The 19,013-nt window shown below is 41.3% G+C and overlaps 1 protein-coding gene and 1 pseudogene across 7 annotated transcripts in view; both read left to right on the top strand.

Moving 5' to 3' along the window:
* The window catches only part of MDN1 (midasin AAA ATPase 1), a 157,784-nt gene that overhangs the window by 59,622 nt on the left and 79,149 nt on the right, over positions 1 to 19,013 (top strand). For all 7 annotated transcript variants that reach the window (XR_002175219.3, XM_033867562.2, XM_019929433.2 and 4 more), the window contains exons 27-39: positions 834 to 975; positions 2,315 to 2,449; positions 2,532 to 2,670; positions 2,945 to 3,083; positions 3,381 to 3,511; positions 6,006 to 6,150; positions 7,931 to 8,060; positions 11,988 to 12,206; positions 12,867 to 13,058; positions 14,554 to 14,762; positions 15,539 to 15,661; positions 17,547 to 17,744; positions 18,791 to 18,898. Coding sequence is in view for 6 of the 7 variants with exons in the window: in XM_033867562.2 (XP_033723453.1) it covers positions 834 to 975; positions 2,315 to 2,449; positions 2,532 to 2,670; positions 2,945 to 3,083; positions 3,381 to 3,511; positions 6,006 to 6,150; positions 7,931 to 8,060; positions 11,988 to 12,206; positions 12,867 to 13,058; positions 14,554 to 14,762; positions 15,539 to 15,661; positions 17,547 to 17,744; positions 18,791 to 18,898 (2,010 nt within the window). In the remaining variant the exon portion in view is untranslated. The remainder of the gene's footprint in view (positions 1 to 833; positions 976 to 2,314; positions 2,450 to 2,531; positions 2,671 to 2,944; positions 3,084 to 3,380; positions 3,512 to 6,005; positions 6,151 to 7,930; positions 8,061 to 11,987; positions 12,207 to 12,866; positions 13,059 to 14,553; positions 14,763 to 15,538; positions 15,662 to 17,546; positions 17,745 to 18,790; positions 18,899 to 19,013) is intronic.
* Positions 3,528 to 4,929, top strand: LOC109549058 (mitochondrial import inner membrane translocase subunit Tim9 pseudogene; annotated as a pseudogene).

Genomic DNA, 19,013 nt, shown 5'->3' with positions numbered 1-19,013 from the left:
ATTTATTTATTTATTTGTTGCGGCAGATGGGCTCCTCAGTTGCAGTCGTGGGCTCCTTAGTTGCGGCTTGTGGACTCCTTAGTTGTGGCATGCAAAAACTCTTAGTTGCGGCATGCATCTGAGATCTAGTTCCCTGACCAGGGATTGAACCTGGACCCCCTGCATTGGGAGCGTGGAGTCTTAACCACTGCACCACCAGGGAAGTCCCAAGAATATCCCAGTTATTTTATGGGGTTAAAAGTGGTTTTTATCAGAATTATACACTGTTAAATTACTTCCTAGAAAGCTAATAATTGCCACTCTTACTACTGTGGTCCCACACTGTGGGATTAATTTTCCTGCGTGTTTGCCACTATTTGTATTATTATTCGTAATTGTTTTCTGTGTGTTATATGAGATGGAATTCCATTATTTGTTATGTTCTTTACTTACACATGGGTTTGAACATGTATCTTCAAATGATTGCAGTCCCTTTACTTTTTTTCTTTTTTTTTTTTTTGGTGGTACCCGGGCCTCTCACCGCTGTGGCCTCTCCCGCCATGGAGCGCAGGCTCCGGACGCTCAGGCCCAGCGGCCATGGCTCACGGGCCCAGCCGCTCCGCGGCATGCGGGATCCTCCCGGACCGGAGCACGAACTCACGTCCCCTGCATCGGCAGGTGGACTCTCAACCACTGCGCCACCAGGGAAGCCCTGCAGTCCCTTTACATTTAAGAAAAATTAATCTTAGTGGAATGAATCATTTTTATGGGAGCTTAAATTTGTCAGGAATTTTGTATAAGTTGTACTGTACGCTTGCCATTGCCCTTTTTCATTTGTTTTCGTCCTTTAATAGTCCTATCGCAGAGGTTCTTCAGTGTTTGCTGGAAAGCAAGGCTTCATCACCCTCCGTGATCTGTTCCGATGGGCTGAGCGATACAGATTGGCTGAGCAGACGGAGAAAGAGTATGACTGGTTGCAGCACTTAGCCAACGATGGTATGCTCTCAGCACATGCTCTCTAACTGTGGACTTAGGGCAGATTGCATGCTGTGTTATTACAACAAATCTTGCCCAAATTGTCGTCAGTATATATATTTTACTAGGCATTGCAGGAACAGAGCCGTTCTCCCTCAAGTCCTGACTGATGTTGTAAGTGGTCCTATTTCTGCAGGCCTCTGTGCTGTTATGTTTTGGTTGCTAAGGTTTTCTCACTCTTAGCTTCAGGTGGCTCCCTGTGGGAGTCAGGATATGGACATAACACCTTTAGGAGTTTAGGCAGGTGGTTGGTGGGGGTCTTTGAGCCCTTTTATCTGCATTGTGGTGACCATGGAGAGTTATGTTTGCGCCTTAGAGACGTACAGAAAACTGACGGGTTGGATAATACCAGAGTTCTGAGCCAAGGTAGTTACGTCATCTGAGACTCAGGTTTGTTTACTTTGGTTTAATCAATGGGAAGAATTTGTATGTTCCTCTCTGTGCTAGCATAGAAAGCCTTTCTGAACCTTCTGAATTGAAAAGTCTTGATGAGTCCTTACCAGGGTGGTTACTAAGCGTGGGGAGGAAATGAAACTAACCCATGAGAGTTACATTTTCTCTTCGCTGGGAAAGAGTACAGGGAGGAGCCCCTTTTTTAAACTTTCTTTATCGAGGTATAACATAAAATGTAACAGTAAAGGGGGTAAAGTGCTCTGTTATTTCATGTGCAGCTTAATGTATTTTTACATATGTGGGTACCCAGGTAAATCACCACCTCGGGAAAGATTTAGGATATTTCCAGTACCTCAGAAGATTCCTTCATGGCTCTTGCCAGCCTTAACTCCTAGAGATAGATAATCGCTGCTCTGACATCTGTCACCAGTGATGGATTCTGCCTGAGCTTGTGCTTCATCTAAATAGTATCATGCAGTATGTACTCTTGTGTCTGGCTTCTTTTCACTCAATCTAATGTGAGATTCAGCCATGCTGTTTTGTACATCAGGACTTCATTCCTTTTAAATTATTACTGTGTTGTAACCCATTGTATGGGAGATACCGTGATATGTTTGTCTGTTCTCTTGTTGATGGACATTTGGGTCATTTCTGCTGTTTAGCTATTCGAAAGAAAAGCTGCTCTGAACATTCCTGAGTGTCATTTGGTGCACATGAGTTCATTTGTGTTGGATTACCTAGAAGTCGTGTTGCCAAGGCAGAGGGCAGGCATATCGTTAGTTGTAGTAAGTTCTCCTGGTTTTCCAAAGTAGTTCTTCAGGTTTCCTCTTCCCAGCAGCTAATGCTCCATAGTATCAGTGTCCCTTGGTATTGACACTTGACGGTTCCTTTTTTTTTTTCTTTCAAGGTTTTATGCTTCTGGCAGGCCGAGTCAGGAAGCAGGAGGAGGTTGATGTGATTCAAGAAGTCCTTGAAAAACATTTCAAGAAAAAATTGTGTCCTCAATCCCTCTTCTCCAAAGAAAATCTCCTAAAATTGCTGAGTGAGTAGGCCATCACATCCAGAGGAGAATAAATTGAGTTGTATTCATATTAGAACCTAAATATGTACTCTGCCTTTGATAGGTAAATTGTCTACTCAGATATCCACATTGGAGGCTAAATTCAGCCACGTCGTGTGGACCAAGGGCATGCGGAGACTGGCGATGCTGGTGGGAAGGGCGTTGGAATTCGGTGAACCAGTGCTGCTGGTTGGAGACACTGGGTAAAGTGGGGAGACAGTAACTCGTTTTGAGGGTTCAGTTCGATTCAGTAGAGTTCATGTAGTGTGTGCCCTTCTGGATAAGAGACATGGTAGGGTGCTGTGTTTTGGGGAAGGGCCCACTGAGCCAAGGGGCAGGCGCCCTGTGTTGGCTAGATGCCCTGTGTTGGCCAGCAGTGTCTGTGGCCAGAGCTCCCCTCTCTTGTTGACTGGGGTGTTTGTGGGTGTGTATTTGGAATTCATGCTCCTTGTTAATCTGGTATGTATCTCTTAACAGGTGTGGGAAAACTACTATCTGTCAAGTGTTTGCGGCCTTGGCAAAGCAGAAATTATACTCAGTCAACTGCCACTTACACATGGAGACGTCGGACTTCTTGGGGGGGTTGCGACCCGTGAGACAGAAGCCAAATGACAAGGTTTGTCCTGAGCAAATGATAACATGTTCATTTAAAGAATTGCAGTCAGCTCTGTGCGAGAGTCAACTGTGGGATTTTATTCCTGGTGGGGCGTACAGGTTTGATACATACCTTATCTTCAGATTTTCACTGGTCTACAAGGGACCTCCACAAGCATCCTGTTATGCGAGATCCATTCCTGTTCTCCAGTCTTTGTTTTCTGCAGAGCAACTCCAGCAGACGCCCACTAGCTACGTGTGTATTGTCTTGTGGAGCCGCCTGCCCTTTAATTTCACCCTCTTCTTTTCCAAATTGTAGGAAGAAATTGACACATCAAGACTCTTTGAGTGGCATGATGGGCCTCTGGTTCTGGCCATGAAGGAGGACGGCTTTTTCCTCTTGGATGAGATCTCCCTAGCCGACGACTCTGTCCTGGAAAGACTCAACAGGTACACGAGCGTAAGAGGTTTACCCTGTGTTTGATGCTTTTGCTGGTCTGGATTTTATAGATATTAATTCTTGTGCACAGTAATGTTCTTCATAGGTACACTGTATTCAGTAAATGTTTGAAAATGATGATAAGCTATTGCTTTTTTTGGCTTTAGCACTCAGTGTCTTTAAGAGACCTAGTTTTTCTGTTTAGCTATCAATAATCAGAAAGATGGGACTATGGGAGGATAGGGCTAAAACAAAGAAGCCCAAGTTAAAATTCTTTTTTAAGGCAAATTATGTGGCCATTATCTTAATTTTTTTTTCAAAGAACTAGAATCAAAATCCTGGATGTTACAGCTGTAAGGCCTCTCAAAACCCCAGACCAGGACGCTGACCCTCCACACCAGACTTGGCTGGCCACATAGCCCCCTAGCCGCATACTGGTGTCGGATGTGAGAGCATGTGCTTGAGTAAGAAATCAGGCTTTGCTGGAGACATTCAAGCAAAGATGCCTTTCCAGAACAGAAAGGAAACTCATGCATCAGAAAAGGTGACTAGTGAACGTACTGAAAGAATATGGCTACACAAATACTGAAATCTGATCAGATAAAACAGTTTAAGAAGTTTCTCAAAACCTACACAGTAAGCCTACGGTAAACCTGCTTTTTGCAGTGTGAAAGACTTCAGGACAAGAGAAGTAAAGCCTGAAGTGACCTCACCTGCTCAGAACATTGCTTCCAGAAATGTTTAAAAATGACACGAAGGATATCAATGAGATTTCAGGAATATCCTGTTCAACAGAATGAAGCCCTGATAGCCAGTGCAGGATGCCTTGGCCAACCACGTAGATAAGTCCTGATTGACGGATCCCTGATGAGATACCGGAAATGAGGGCTCACCTAACAGAAACCGCCCCAAAGCAGTAGCCGCCGTGTGAACCAGCCATCTGTCCTGACTGGCAAATAAGAACCACTGGAGAAGCAAAATTGCTATTTACTAGAGTAATCAAAATAAGTCTTGTTGTGCAATGAAAATAGTAAGATGCAGCATTTGTTGAGACCTTAAGACTCAGCAGCTTGGTCACTTGATTAGAAAAATAAACCATTGTTTCTTCAAAATAGGTGTTTAGTCATGAGATAGGAAAAAAATTATATTACTAAAAGTAAAATAAATGGAAATAACCTGGGGGGAAAAAAACGAAACAGGGACTTCCTTGGCAGTCCAGTGGTTAGGACTCCACGCTTTTACTGCCAAGGGCCCTGGTTCATTTCGTGGTCGGGGAACTAAGATCCCACAAGCTGCCCGGTCAAAAAGAAAAAGAAAAAAAAAAAAACCCAAAACAGAAAACCTCAGATCAGTGTGAATCTTGATGAATACCTGTGTTTCTCTCTTTATCGAGGTATAATTTACATATCATGAAGTGTACCTGTTTTAAATGTATAGTTCAATAAGTTATTTTTTTCTTTCTTTCTTTTTTTGGGGGCGGGGGTTGTTTCTTTGTGTGTGGGGGGCGGGCTGGCGAGTTGGGCGGTGACCACGCCACGTGGCTTGTGGGATCTTAGTTCCCCAACCAGGGATCGAACCCCGGGCCCCAGCAGTGCGATTGCCAAGAGTCCTAACCACTGGACCGCCAGGACGTCCCCTAATTCGAGTTTTAGTAAATTTACTGAGTTTTGCAGCCACCACAATTCAGTTAACATTTTTATCATCCCAGTAGCATCCCTCCTGTGCATTTACAGTTTATCTTTGATGCCACCTCCTGCTCCAGGCAACTCCTCATCCACTTCATGTCTGTATAGATTTGTCTTTTCAGGAGATTTCATATAAGTGTTCTCTTCTTTAACTTTGCGTCAATGTTTTGAGGTCCCTCCATGGTATAGCCTATATCATTAGTGTGTTCCTTTTTGTTCCTCATAGTATTTCATTGTGTAGATAATACCATATTTTTTTTATCTATTCACCTCTTCTTGGTACTTGAGTTGTTTCTATATCTGTGAATAATGCTGCCATGAACATTTGCATGCTAGGCTCCCATTTTTTATTTAATTTATTTTAAAATATTTATTTATTTGGTGGTGCCAGGTCTTAGTTGTGGCTCACCGGCTCCTTAGTTGCAGCACGTGGTCTCCTTAGTTGTAGCATGCGAACTCTTAGCTGCGGCATGCATGTGGGATCTAGTTCCCTGACCAGGGATCAAAACCAGGCCCCCTGCATTGGGAGTGTGGAGTCTTATCCACTGTGCTGCCAGGGAAGTTATGCTCCCATTTTTTAAAACAAGTGTCTTGACGTAAGTGGGAAAAGGAATTCTTTTTCTTTTGATCAGAACTGTTGTTCCACTACATAGGAATAGGGATAACTATTCACTTTGAAGTTTGTGGCAGGAAACCATTAACTAAAGTGAAAGCTCAGCAAAGGAGATGACTTTTTTTTTTCCTTTTTGAGAACACTGAAGACCACAAAATAGAATACAGAAGGCTTTTCTAATCTGACATTCTCCAATTTTTCTTCTAGTGTCCTCGAAGTGGAAAAGTCTCTGTTATTAGCTGAGAAAGGCAACCTAGAGGACAAGGATAATGAGGTAGAGCTGTTGACTGCTGGGAAGAAATTCCGTATCTTGGCAACCATGAACCCCGGGGGTGACTTTGGGAAAAAAGAGGTAAAACTGTGTTCTTGAAGCATAATTTTTTTCTGCCTTTTGACCTCAGCTCACTGTACCCATAAATACAGTATGTAAAAATGGGTCTGGAATTTTATGTGGTAAAAACTGAGTAAAAGATAAAAATCCAGAGAGAGCCATTATAAGGTTGAAAAATAATTCTGACAGGTAAAACATTTCCTTATTTGATGTCTCACTTTTGTATGTGCCTGAAATTTCAGTCACTTTGCCTGGCTTTTTACATACCTTAAGGTAACAAAGTCTCATGAGAGCTCTGTGTGGAAGTTACTACGCTAGTTTTATGGATGAGAAAAGTTGAAACTGAAGTTTATTCTCCCATTCTGCTTCTAGAGTCTACTCTGTTAAACACGAGAGTGGTGATATGAATGACTTAAAGTGACAAAAAAGCAGTCACAGCCAGGATCCTGTCCTGGTTTTGCAGGTGGAGAGTATCTGTTCCCTCAGGGGTCGTGTGGGTCCCCCTCAGACTGTTGGTAAAGGAAAGGGTGAGGGTGATTTCTTCTGTTCAGAAGGTGGTATGAGGGTCCCCCAAGCCCCACGGCTTCCAGGCTCATGAAGCCTCTCAGTGGAGAAGTCTGCGTTGTGTGTGGGACCCTGGTGTGTTCAAGTTAGGGAAAGGGTAGTGTGGTAGTAGGTCAGGATGATGAGCAGAAATGGGTTGATCGGGAGTGAAAGTAGTTAAGATTCTTGGTAACTTGGTGGCTGCCTGAAACGTGAAAATGATATTTAGGGCCTGATTTTCCTCAGTAGCATAAGAAGAAAGATGATCACTGTGCTTTGGGAAATGTACTGGAGGGAAGAAATAACATACAGCACAGTTTCAAAGTATGAAAACAGGCGCTGTGGCACATAGAAATAGCACAGAAAGATCTGATTTCAAGGTTGTATGTGTTAACTTGCCTGTCAGGTTAGCTTAAGTTTTTTTTAGACAGATTGCCGGCTTTTACCAAAGGGAATGATAGCTTTTGGTTCTGCCTGCCTTGCTGCAGAGGGAGGTGGGATCCTGGAACCATGATCCTGCTTAGCCGGGATGGTGCTGAGCAGCACATGCAACCCCTGGTGCCTTTGCTGAGCTGCTCCTGGGTCCAGGCGTTGCTCCTGGTCCTGCTGTGCTAGGCCAGGTAGGCGGAGGATGGAGTTGATCTGTCCAGTAAAAGAAAATCGTTGGTGAACTTTTGTGAGCGGGTGTTATCTGACCTAGGGGGAGGGTAGGATGAATCCAGACTGAGGGCAAAGGCCCTGAGACTGGAGGACTAAACAGTTCTTTGTCATACAAGAGGTAAATATATACCTGTTTGCAATTTCACTCCCTTTGAGCCACATCAAAATTTTCTCCTTCTACTTCAGACAGCTCTCCCCCATGGGAAGATAGCGTTTATTTCCTCCAAACCACCAGTCAAGTAGCTGAAGGGAAAGTAAAGGGAAGGGCCTTTGCTTAGGGGAAAGTGTTGGGGTTTGGAAGTCATCTACGGGGGCTGAATCCTTCTTGCACCACAGACTCTATAAGACCTTGAAGTTCTCTACCATGATTATAAAGAAAGGGGTGGTAGTACGAGCTCGGGGAGTGTGGTGGAGATAATGAGATGACATGTGGAAGGAGCTGGACAAATAGGTGTTCAGTGAATTATAGACAGTAGTAGAGGTGATAAAAGAAGCATTGGGTAACTGCCACATTCACAGCCAGCATTCATTCAAAGGATTTGTTTTCTAGCTTTCCTCATAGGTATTAAATTCACATTAGAATTTGTGTTCTTTGTAGCTATCTCCTGCCTTAAGAAACCGTTTTACAGAAATATGGTGCCCTCAGAGCACAAGCCGTGAAGACTTAACTCAGATTATCAGCCATAATCTTCGCCCAGGATTGTCTCTGGGCAGAACAGATCATAAAGGTGAGAGTGTTCAGGTGGTGCCGGTGGGGTGGGTGTGTGTGTTGGAGGGAGGGGAATAGCATGTTTAGCAGTAGGTGTGTATGGCCTGTTCTATGGAGAAGTGATAACAAATAGATCTAAAGAAGACGTGATACTAGCCTGTTGCCCTCTACCGAAGTATCCCTTCTTCACCTTGCTTCCATCACCGGGTTACTACGTTTTAGCTTTCTGATTGTTTCACCTGTCGGCCATCTTTATATATAAGGCATATTTGTTGGCTAAAGATAAGGAAATGTGGTTTAAATTTTAATCATTACCACCGTTAGAAAATGTTCATAGAATTTTAAACTGCATTTCCTTAGTAGTTGTCACTTTGTTTTATTTTAAATTTTCCTTTTATTATGAAAATTTCAAACACAAGGAAAATAGAGTAGTATTTTAAAAATTCGCATAGACTTGTAACCTAAATTTAATAATTCTTAAAATATCCAGTAAGAGCCAAAACATTTATTATACTTTTTTTTTTTTTTTCAAATTGAGCCTAGATTGCCCTGATTAATCCCATATTCTCGGCATTGAATGGGCTAAATTTAGGACCTAGATCTGGTTCTAAGCCTTAATACAAACCCTAATACAAGTAGTTTTTTGGATCATTTTGCCTCTCTGTCTTAAAGAATATAAAAGGATGTCTGCTTCTTTGAGATTGAGGTTCATGGATATGTTCAGCTTTTTAAAGGCACGCTAAAGCACAGCTTCAAAAATAGGTAGGATGGCTGTGGAGAGTAGGTGCATGGGTCCCAACCTCATCTGTGGTATATTAGGAAAGATTGGCTCTTTAGTCACCTGAGCACAGACTTCCTTTTAAGAAGGGCCTTTACTGAACCTCAGTATTCACGGGTGTACACAGTGCTGTCTGAACAGCTGGAGTTCCCCTGGCTCCACCAATATCACAGCTACTCAGTGGTGCAGAATTGACTAAGCCTGCGATTCCCAAACTCACCTGGACAACTTGTTTAAATACAGCTTGCAGGGCCCTGCACTCAGGGCTTCTGATTCAGTCGGTCTGGTGTAGGGCATGAGAATTTGCCTTCCTAACAAGTTCCCAGGTGGTCCAATAATATTGGTCTATAGCCCACAATCAGAACTTGTGTGTTACCTTGGTTGTGTGCATTGGTGCATTTATGGTGAAAATTCAAGTAAAAAGAGGAGGAGAAGACAGAAATTGTTAAGCTGGCATGGTTTGTCTTTCGGCTCTGGGTTGGGACTGGGTCGCCCAAGGAAGTAACCTCTGAATCTCATATGGGCTGCTTACTCTTCTGAGCTACTTGGATTGTGATAAGAATGGCGGAGGATACAACTGCTGTTAAGCTGCCACGTTTGCTGCATCATCAGTGCTTTTCATGTTTAACTGAGCAAACTGTTCCTCCACAGGGCATAAGCACTGGGACCCCTAGGACTTACTCTGAGCCTTATGGCTTGTCCTAAGGAGCTTGTTTACTCCATGCTTTCCAGGCTGCATGGCAGCAGACATCCCTGGGGAGGCATTAGAGACCCTGAGGGAACATGGAGCATGAGGGAGAAGTGGCTTAATAATTTATATCAGTCTTTTCATTTGGAAATGGATCAGGGTGGCACAGCATAAAAACATTTTTTAAATTGTGTAATATAAAACAGGAAATTTGGGAATTCCCTTGCAGTCCAGTGGTTAGGACTCCATGCTACCACCGTAGAGGGGCACAGGTTCGATCCCTGGTTAGGGAACAAAGATCCCACGAGCCGCACACCACCAAAAAAAAAAAAAAAGGAAACTAGACATAGCTTTTCCCCAGATTTTCTTTAAGGATATGTATGATTCACTGAATTTAATATTTCAACTATTATGGATTCTAAATTGATTTAGGGTATTTAAGATATATTTACTGCATCGTCTTAATGAAAATATAAATACCACTGTGGGTACCACTTACTTTCTCTATTATTTTTGGTTCACAAATCTCTATAGTAGTATTATGCATACATTGATAATATAACAAAAAAAGATTCTGTAATGAAACCTTTTCTATATTTGACGTATTGATGAAATTGATGTATTTAAAAAAAATGGATCTCTGAAGGGCATGTGGGCTGCTTTTTCCATTCTCAAACTCTCATTGACCAGTATTTCTCAAAGCATTCTCTTTTCATTAAAATGACATATTGTTCAGAGCTTTTCTTTGAGTTGTATTTCTAGAAGTAGAAATTAGGAACTTCCGAGCTCCCATTAGTTGTGGCCAGATTGCTCTCCAGAAAGTTGGCCCCATTCACAGTGCTGCCAGCAGCTTAATTAGTTCCCCAACCAGGGATTGAACCCAGGCCCCAATACTGAGAGCATCGAGTCCCAACCACTGGACTGCCAGGGAATTCCCGTCATTTTTTTCTTTTTAATTACAATGAAATCTATTATTTTATCCTTATTAATTTAATGGATATTCTAAAATTTCATTTTCTTTTATTACTAGTGAATGGAGCATTCTCTGTAGTTTATTTAAAAATAACTATTATTTTACACATTGCTATTTGTATATTTTTGCATAATATTCCTTAATATATTTATCATGTAGGTTTCTCTCTTCTGTTATCTTCAATATTTGTTGTTAAAAAATACATATATGGGGCTTCCCTGGTGGCGCAGTGGTTGGGAGTCCGCCTGCCGATGCAGGGGACGCGGGTTCGTGCCCCGGTCCGGGAAGATCCCACATGCCGCGGAGTGGCTGGGCCTGTGAGCCGTGGCTGCTGAGCCTGCGCGTCTGGAGCCTGTGCTCAGCAACGGGAGAGGCCACAACAGTGAGAGGCCCGCGTACTGCAAAAAATAAAACAAACAAAAATACATATATGAACCCATCCCATCCACTTTATCTCTGATGATCTTCTGTTTCTTTAATAGTCATGATTTAATTTCTCTTTATTAATGGATAAATTATTTCATTTTCCTTAAGTCCTTGATTTACTTCAGATTTTTTCCACTCTGAAATGTGGATCCAGGTACTCATGTTTAACATCTAGCTTTTGAAACAGTATTTAATTTCTTTCCTCTTGTTAACTAGACTTTCCCCCATGAGTTGTCATTTTACGTTCTGTCTTAAGATTTGTGTTTTTTTCTGTAATTAGTATTTTTCTTCTAACCAGTTTGCAGTGTAGCTTGAAAGCTGTTACTGTATAGTCTACCTTTTATTACAGCAGTGCTGATTCCTCATCATATTTTCTTTTTAAAAAGCATTCCTTGGTATTCATACTTTTTAGATAAATGTTTACTATTGACTTCAGAAGTTATATGAAGTACTCTACTAAATTTGATTGTCATTGCTTTGAATGTGTGTGTATGACTTAAGTATTTTGTTTCCAGACAAATATTTTACAATATGAAATAGTGAAAATTAGAATAGTCATTAACTTGAACCACGAAACATAATTTGTGAATCCTCTGATTTGCTAAATTGTGATTGATGAACAGATGGACCAAACAAACAAAAAACCTAGACTAAATGCCACTGGAATCATGATAATCCCCATTCCACTGAATCAGTTAAAAATATAAATAAATCTGTATGTTTTCTAAAATCATTGTGTCTTGTCTTCAAAATTATATCTGAACACGAACCAAATGAATACTTTATTTCTTTGAGCTGTTTTCAGGGTGCTTTCTTAGACTTTAATTCTCAAAGTTTTCTTTCTGGTGTTTTTTTGTTTGTTTGTTTTGGTAGGGGTAGAATGTGTTCTTGAACCCTATGGGAATGTGATTAAAGCTGTGGACCCCATTTGCTTAGAAAAAGTATTAATGTACGTTCACAAAAATTTGCATATAATCTCATGAAACATAGATCCCTTTTAAACCATCAGTGGGCCCCAGGTTGCAAATCCCTGTCCGGCGTCTTCCCAAACAGCAAATACCTTTGTTTTCTTGTGTCTTAGGGGCTGACATAGCTGAGGTGATGCTGGATTTCACTGACTGGCTGACCCACCAGGAGTTTGGCCGAAGGTGTGTGGTCAGTATCAGAGATATCCTGTCCTGGGTTAACTTCATGAACACAATGGGGGAGGAAGCTGCTTTGAAAAGGCCGGAGACCATCTCCACAGTGACGTCTTTTGTCCACGCCGCCTGCCTGGTGTACATAGATGGAATAGGTTCAGGTATGTTGTCTGTTAGCTGGTGAGAACAAGGGGTGAGGATAGAGGGGACTGTGAGGTGGAGCAAGCCCAGACCTCTGAGCCAGATGCCTTTAACATTTCCAAGACTCACAGTGGTTCTCTTGTTCTTTTACTCTTTTTGAGAGGCAATTGGTGTAAAAGATACGCGAAAACTTTTCATTGCTTATAGACCAGGGATTTAGTAAATGTGAAGCAGCGCTTATGATAGAAAGAAGGCTGCTGGGAACGCTTGTGCTCCTGAAGAGCGTCACATGGCACCTCTGAATGCGGTCGTTCAGAGTTCACGGGCCTGAATCCTGTGGTTGGTTTTAAGCTTACTACAATTTTATTAAATTTAATGTTTAAGTTTTTTCAGCCATGAAAATTAGAAATACAGCCCACATGACTAAAAGTACCGTATTAGTTACTCTTTTCTCCAGACTTATTTCTCACAGAGTGACTGGAGTGCTTTACTGAATAAGCTGCTGCTGAATTGATGACGTGACAGTTATGGGGAGAGGGGAGTCACACTCCTTCTTAGGGCTGCTTATACTAGCAATCGTATTTTGGCTGTGATTCAGGAGCCCGTCCTAGAGTTCCTGCTGAGTGGTTGTGAAGCTGGGTGCCCTGCTGTTGTTTGATGGACCGATCCTCTTCCTTTAGGGGTAACTTCATCTGGGTTTGGTACGGCTCTCTTGGCTCGCAAAGAATGTCTGAAATTCCTAATCAAGAAACTTTCCAAGGTCGTCCGACTTACAGAAAATCAGAAAAACGAATTGAAGATTTATGACAGACTCAAAGAATTCACTGCGATAGATAACCTTTGGGGAATTCATCCATTTTTTATACCAAGGGGTAAGAATGATTTTAAATAAATAAGATTCTCTTCTTGTGGTTTACAAATACTTGACCTTTATTGTGACTTTTGACTTTACTATATCATGATTACTTTTGTCTGAGTTAGAATCTGACTTGGCGTAATCATAATTGTATGAGTGGTTAAAAAATATATAACAGGCGTATAAAAATAGAAAATACAGTCTTTAATACATGAGTAAATTGTCCCATAAAAATGCATTTATATGTTTATTATTTGGTGCTCAAAACAAGACCTTTCCTATAGTGGTAATTCAGCCCATAATGTTTCAACTATAGAACTTTATCACCTTTTACAAAAACAGTTTTGTGAACCCTTGAGGGCAGGTGTCACTCATCTTCCTGTCCCTGGCATCTGCCACATAGCCTAGCAGTCATAGGCATTCAGAGAATGTCTGCTGAGTGAGTGAATGGATGAATAAATGAGTGATTAAATAGGAAATGCAGGTGGATTTCAGTTCTAACCCTTGCTCTTATTAGGTTGCCTTTGTCAAATATTTAAATGAGGCAGTTATATTAGGTATCTTTCCAGGGCACTCTGGACTTTTCGGATCGTTGCTTCTCTAGCAGAGTCATCTATTTCTTGTCCCTTCTTTCCTCTCTGTGTCAAGAATTGTTGAGTGCTTGGAATGTGTAGAGGTGCAGTGGCAGTTAGCGGGGGTTCAGTGGTGAACTAAACCAGCCCAAATTCTGGGCTGAATGGAACATTGCCCCTTTCCCTCTCCCTCTTCAACAGTACTGTCTTCATCCCTGATGGGGTTCCCCCATGATCTAACCATTAGGTCCCTTCCCCAAGCCATCATGGTAGTATTCAGTTCTCTCGTGTAGGAGCTGTGTGCTCGTGGCCTGGGACTGGGGCGGTCCTTGCTTCTGCTTCCGTAGCTGAGGTAATAAATGTTTTCTTAGCCCCACTGCCTCCAAACTGATGTACCAACAGCTTCTGCCAGGAGACACAGTGGCATAAATATTAAGCCCTCTAAGACTGTTATTAGTCCTGCACTTCAGCTGTATTATGGGTTAAGGATGCATCTTGAATTGTCTTGGTGGCCTAAAAACCTTGGATGAAATTGTTTATATGGGCTTATATACCAAGCTTCCACTTGACTTTTAGGAAAATACAAGTATAAGGTAAATTGTACAAGTACATGTAGTAGTAATTCCAGGTGTAGGTTGTGAAAGGAAAGAAGTATGCTTGCAGTTTCGACCTATATGAGTATGTATAGATGTAGGTGTAGGAAGTGCCGAGATCTGTGTAGTAGGCACAGTTGAAGAAAGTATGCTGCTGGCTCTTCCTGGAAAGCATTTCATGGAACCAAAAGTGAGGAAATATCAAAATAGGACTAAGCGTTTTCACCACAGATGGTACTTTACTGACTGACAGTCTACTTGGTGGATTCTTTTAATCTCCATTTGATATATATGTATGATTTGGTGATGTCCAGCTTATATGTGGCTTTTCTTTTCTCCATTTCAGGACCTGTCTTGCACAGGAATGATATCGCCGACTATGCACTCAGTGCGGGCACCACAGCTATGAATGCCCAGAGGCTCTTAAGAGCTACAAAACTGAACAAACCTATCCTCTTGGAGGGCTCCCCTGGTGTGGGCAAGACGAGCTTGGTGGGAGCCTTAGCCAAGGCTTCAGGCAACACACTTGTCCGAATCAACTTGTCAGAGCAGACGGTAAGCTTAAGTCATGCTACAGCTGATGGGGGTAGGTGTAGGGAGTAATGTTTTTATCTATTTTTTGTTTGTTTTGGTTTTCGGTTTTTTTTGTGGTACGCAGGCCCCTCACTGTTGTGGCCTCTCCCGTTGCGGAGCACAGGCTCCGGATGCGCAGGCTCAGCGGCCATGGCTCACGAGCCCAGCCGCTCCGCGGCATGTGGAATCTTCCCGGACCGGGGCATGAACCCGTGTCCCCTGCATCGGCAGGCGGACTCTCAACCACTGCGCCACCAGGGAAACCCTGTAATTCTCTTTTGAGAGGGAATCACTCATTTCAGTTTTTATTGTAATACAGCCTCTCTATTTTTGTCCTTTCTAAAAATATTAATTACAGATAAAATGACCCTTTAAACAATCTTATGAAAATATGGGACAGAGATGACAAATTAAATAGTCTCCTGGGATGGGGTCTGGGAGGAGGGCCTGGGCATTGTTTTTGGTGTGTGTGGTTTTTGTTTTTTAAGGTCACCAATTTATTTCCAAGTACATCCGATGTTGAGAACTATCGATCTAGAGCTCCAGTTGATAGATGCTTAGACTGTTATGATGATAAGATGCTTGGGGCATATCTGGGCTCCTGGTAAAGAGTTCTGGGATTGATTAGTTCTCTCTTGGGGGTAAGACTAAAAAGTGGTAGAAGGCCTAAGTATTTACCATTTTATGTTTGGGGTCTTGGGATCTAGTTCATTTTCTGTGTAATGTTGGCTTTTCTCCATTTCTTCCTCCTCTCAAAGGACATCACAGACCTGTTTGGAGCAGATCTACCTGTTGAAGGTGGCAAGGGAGGAGAGTTTGCCTGGCGTGATGGCCCCTTGCTGGCAGCCTTGAAGGCAGGCCATTGGATTGTGTTGGATGAGGTGAGAGGATGGCCCATTGTGCCAACGTGGGACTACAAGTGTGAGAAATGGGGGTGGGGGCAGAATTTTTCGAGGCTTGAGGGCACTTCGCAATGGATGATCATGCTCTTGGCTAGTAAAGGCAAATTCTCTGATGAAAAGAATCCTCCGTGGTCTCCTTTATGAATAAGAAAAGTCACTTGTCAGAAAGCATATACAGAACTCCCCCCATGTATAGGGTTGGCCAGAAAGTTCGTTTGGGTTTTCCCGTAGCATCTTACGGAAAACCAAATGAACTTTTTGGCCAACCCAATATAACCTACAAACTCTCCTACTTTCGTGAGCTAGCCTCCAGAAAAAGTGCCTCTTCACTAGTTATATGCTCTAGTCGCTGGCAGGCTTGCTGTATTTGTATTTATTTTCAGAGATAAACGTAGTTTACATATAGTGCCAACCACCTCATTTCAGCAGAGAGGCTGGGGAAAGTTATAGTAGGAAGAGACATAGAAAAATGGTGAGAAAATGGTCAATGTTATATATGCACATGGGATAAATTAATGACCAGAAAAACAGAGCACATCATGTGATATGTGATAAGTGTCAAATCTCTGTGACTGACAGGTAGCTAGAGAGATATGGAGAAGTGAGGCACAAAATAAAAAAATTGAAGGTTGTGGCCAAAGGGTTTGAGTTAGTTCGGGATGTGCAATGTCAGTTCCGGAAAAGGTGAGCAAGTAGTTGTGTAGCTTAAATGATTTGAGTGATGAAAGTGCCACAGATGACTTTTGACACAGACCCCGGCAGGTTCCCTAGATTCAGACCCCCCTTGCGTCTGCAGTAAGGGGGATGGATTCCTTTTCTGCTGAGCTGCTTCCTAATTACCAGATATTAAAGAGAAGGAGGGTTTTGGTTTTTGTTTTATTCCCCCCAGATTTTTTTGAAAAAGATATGTGATAGAATAATCATCAGCCAGGAAAAAAAGAGTGCCTTGTTTCAAAGCTAGAAGACTACTGACCATAGTCATATTTTGTGGAAATGCACATAGGGGCTGCAAGGCATTCTGGCCTTGCAGTCACACATAAGAGCAGCTTTTAGAACTTGACCCGTATGTGGGTATATAGGAGAGTTTGTGTTTTGAGTGCTTATGTAAGCATGACACTTGAAATTCTAACATAGTCTGATTTTTGGCCCATTTGCATTTTACTGATTCACATTTCACAGTTGAATTTTTCCATGTTACCTAAAAACCACCCATGCTTCACATCCCTGAGCTCTGAACTTAGCATCTGAGGACCTCCATTCAGCTCTTTTCATTTCTGGCGCTCGCACAAATCCTCGTGTTTGTTCTTGTTGTTCACAAAACTGTTGGCATAGTTAGATCTACTGTATGTAGTTTATATCATGACTTTGAAGCCCATTTGGAGAGTTTATTCAGTATTTGAGCTGGGAAGGATGTTTATTTAAGTATGTAAAGAGCTATCTTACTTCACCTTAAAAAGTCCCAGAGCGAAAGTGAGATATCTTTGTATTGGAAAGTTTCTTTTGTAAGCTATGATCTATAAAGTAGGCCAATATAGGAGCAGATAATGGATACAGTTTTATTTTTGAGACTAATTTAACTGCTTTAAAAAATTTTAACCTACATACTCAGTTTACTTAAAATTATTATTACTTATTATTATTTACTTATTATTCCTATTTTATACACCCCAAATTTCTCTAACATATATATGAAATAATAGGATGAGTACACATCAGTTCAGCTTGAGAAGCAGAGTGTTACCAATGTTGTTTGAACTCCTTCCCCCTTGAGGATAAGACTACTTTTTGTGCATATTATTCTTTCGCTTTTTGTAGCAGCTATACAGCATATAAAATAAGTATATGCTCTTTCTTCTCCAAATAGCTTAACCTGGCTTCGCAGTCAGTCTTGGAAGGACTCAATGCTTGTTTTGACCACCGAGGAGAAATCTATATTCCTGAGTTAGGAATGAGCTTTCAAGTGCTGCATGAGAAGACGAAGATTTTTGGTTGTCAAAATCCTTTTAGACAAGGAGGCGGAAGGAAGGGCTTGCCCAGGTCTTTCCTAAATAGGTTTACTCAGGTAAGATTTGCTGTTGCCCCAGAAACCAAAGGTGGTGTCAGTGGCAATAATACTGCTGACACATAGCTATGAGGGTGCCCACTATGAGAATGAGACAGGCTCAGTGTAATGATCTGCTTCTCGATTTCATATCTTTATATGTTGGATATCAATGTGACTGATTCCCATAATCACTTCTCTCCTGCTGCGAATCCTTTGTCTTAGGTCTCAGAGGACCTGGTATGTTATCAGTTGGAGGAAAGTAAGATGACCACCATCTTGAGGATTCTATTACTGTGCTCAGAGATTAAGGCCAATCTTTGACCTTTTCAAGTGTATTTGTGATCTGTTAGAACATTAAAAGATTATTTTATAATGAAAATGCATTTAAATCTAAGTAAAATAAAGTATAAAAAACTACCATGAAGAAGAAAAAATCCAGTATTCTCCATACCAAAGTCAGCCACTATTAATAGTTGGTATCTTTTCTTATCACCTTTATTCTCATTAGCAGCAGAAGGTGTGTGTGTGTGTACACGTAGGCTTACATGTTTTAACATCTTTTTTCAAAGTTTGGCTAATGTAGTGGCTTGGAAATGCTTCTAGATGTTAGCTTTCTTTTATGCCCCATCCCTTGATAATTAAGAATTTACTGAGTATCTTTTAAGAAATTTATTATGAAAAATTTCAAACATATTGAAAAGTTGATCAAATTTTAAAATGAATGCTCATATACCTACCATCTGGATTTTTTAGAGCATTTTACATAATATATAGGAAGCTAAAATTACAAATATACTTAAAAAAATTACTTGCATGTCTTTCTCTAATTCACTAGAATGACGCTAACAAGAAAACCCTCTTTTGCTCTATATTTCAAAGATTTTATATAATTCCGTATCCTAAAAATGCAAGAAAAGAAATTTCTATAACTGAAATATATATATTACTGAGGTATTACTACTTTGGTGTTAAAATAAAAATTTTACGTAAGTCACAGTAGTCATTTCTGGTGTTTGGTAAAGAGAAACGATGTCATTTTTTCATGTTATTTTTGGATTTTCTAGGTCTTTGTGGATCCCCTTACAGTAATAGACATGGAGTTCATTGCCAGTACTCTGTTTCCAGCCATTGACAAAAGTATTGTTAAAAAAATGGTTGCTTTCAACAACCAAGTAAGTACCTACGTGTATTATTTGTTCTTTGGTTTTCTGATTTTCTCACTTTCTCAACATGGAACACTAAATTACCAGTCTCCGTAACTAAGATAAATCACATAGACTTCTAAAA

Source organism: Tursiops truncatus, chromosome 12 (genome assembly GCF_011762595.2).
Source record: "Tursiops truncatus isolate mTurTru1 chromosome 12, mTurTru1.mat.Y, whole genome shotgun sequence".
In the NCBI taxonomy this organism is placed as follows: domain Eukaryota; kingdom Metazoa; phylum Chordata; class Mammalia; order Artiodactyla; family Delphinidae; genus Tursiops; species Tursiops truncatus.
This window is presented reverse-complemented; position numbering and strand designations above follow the sequence as displayed.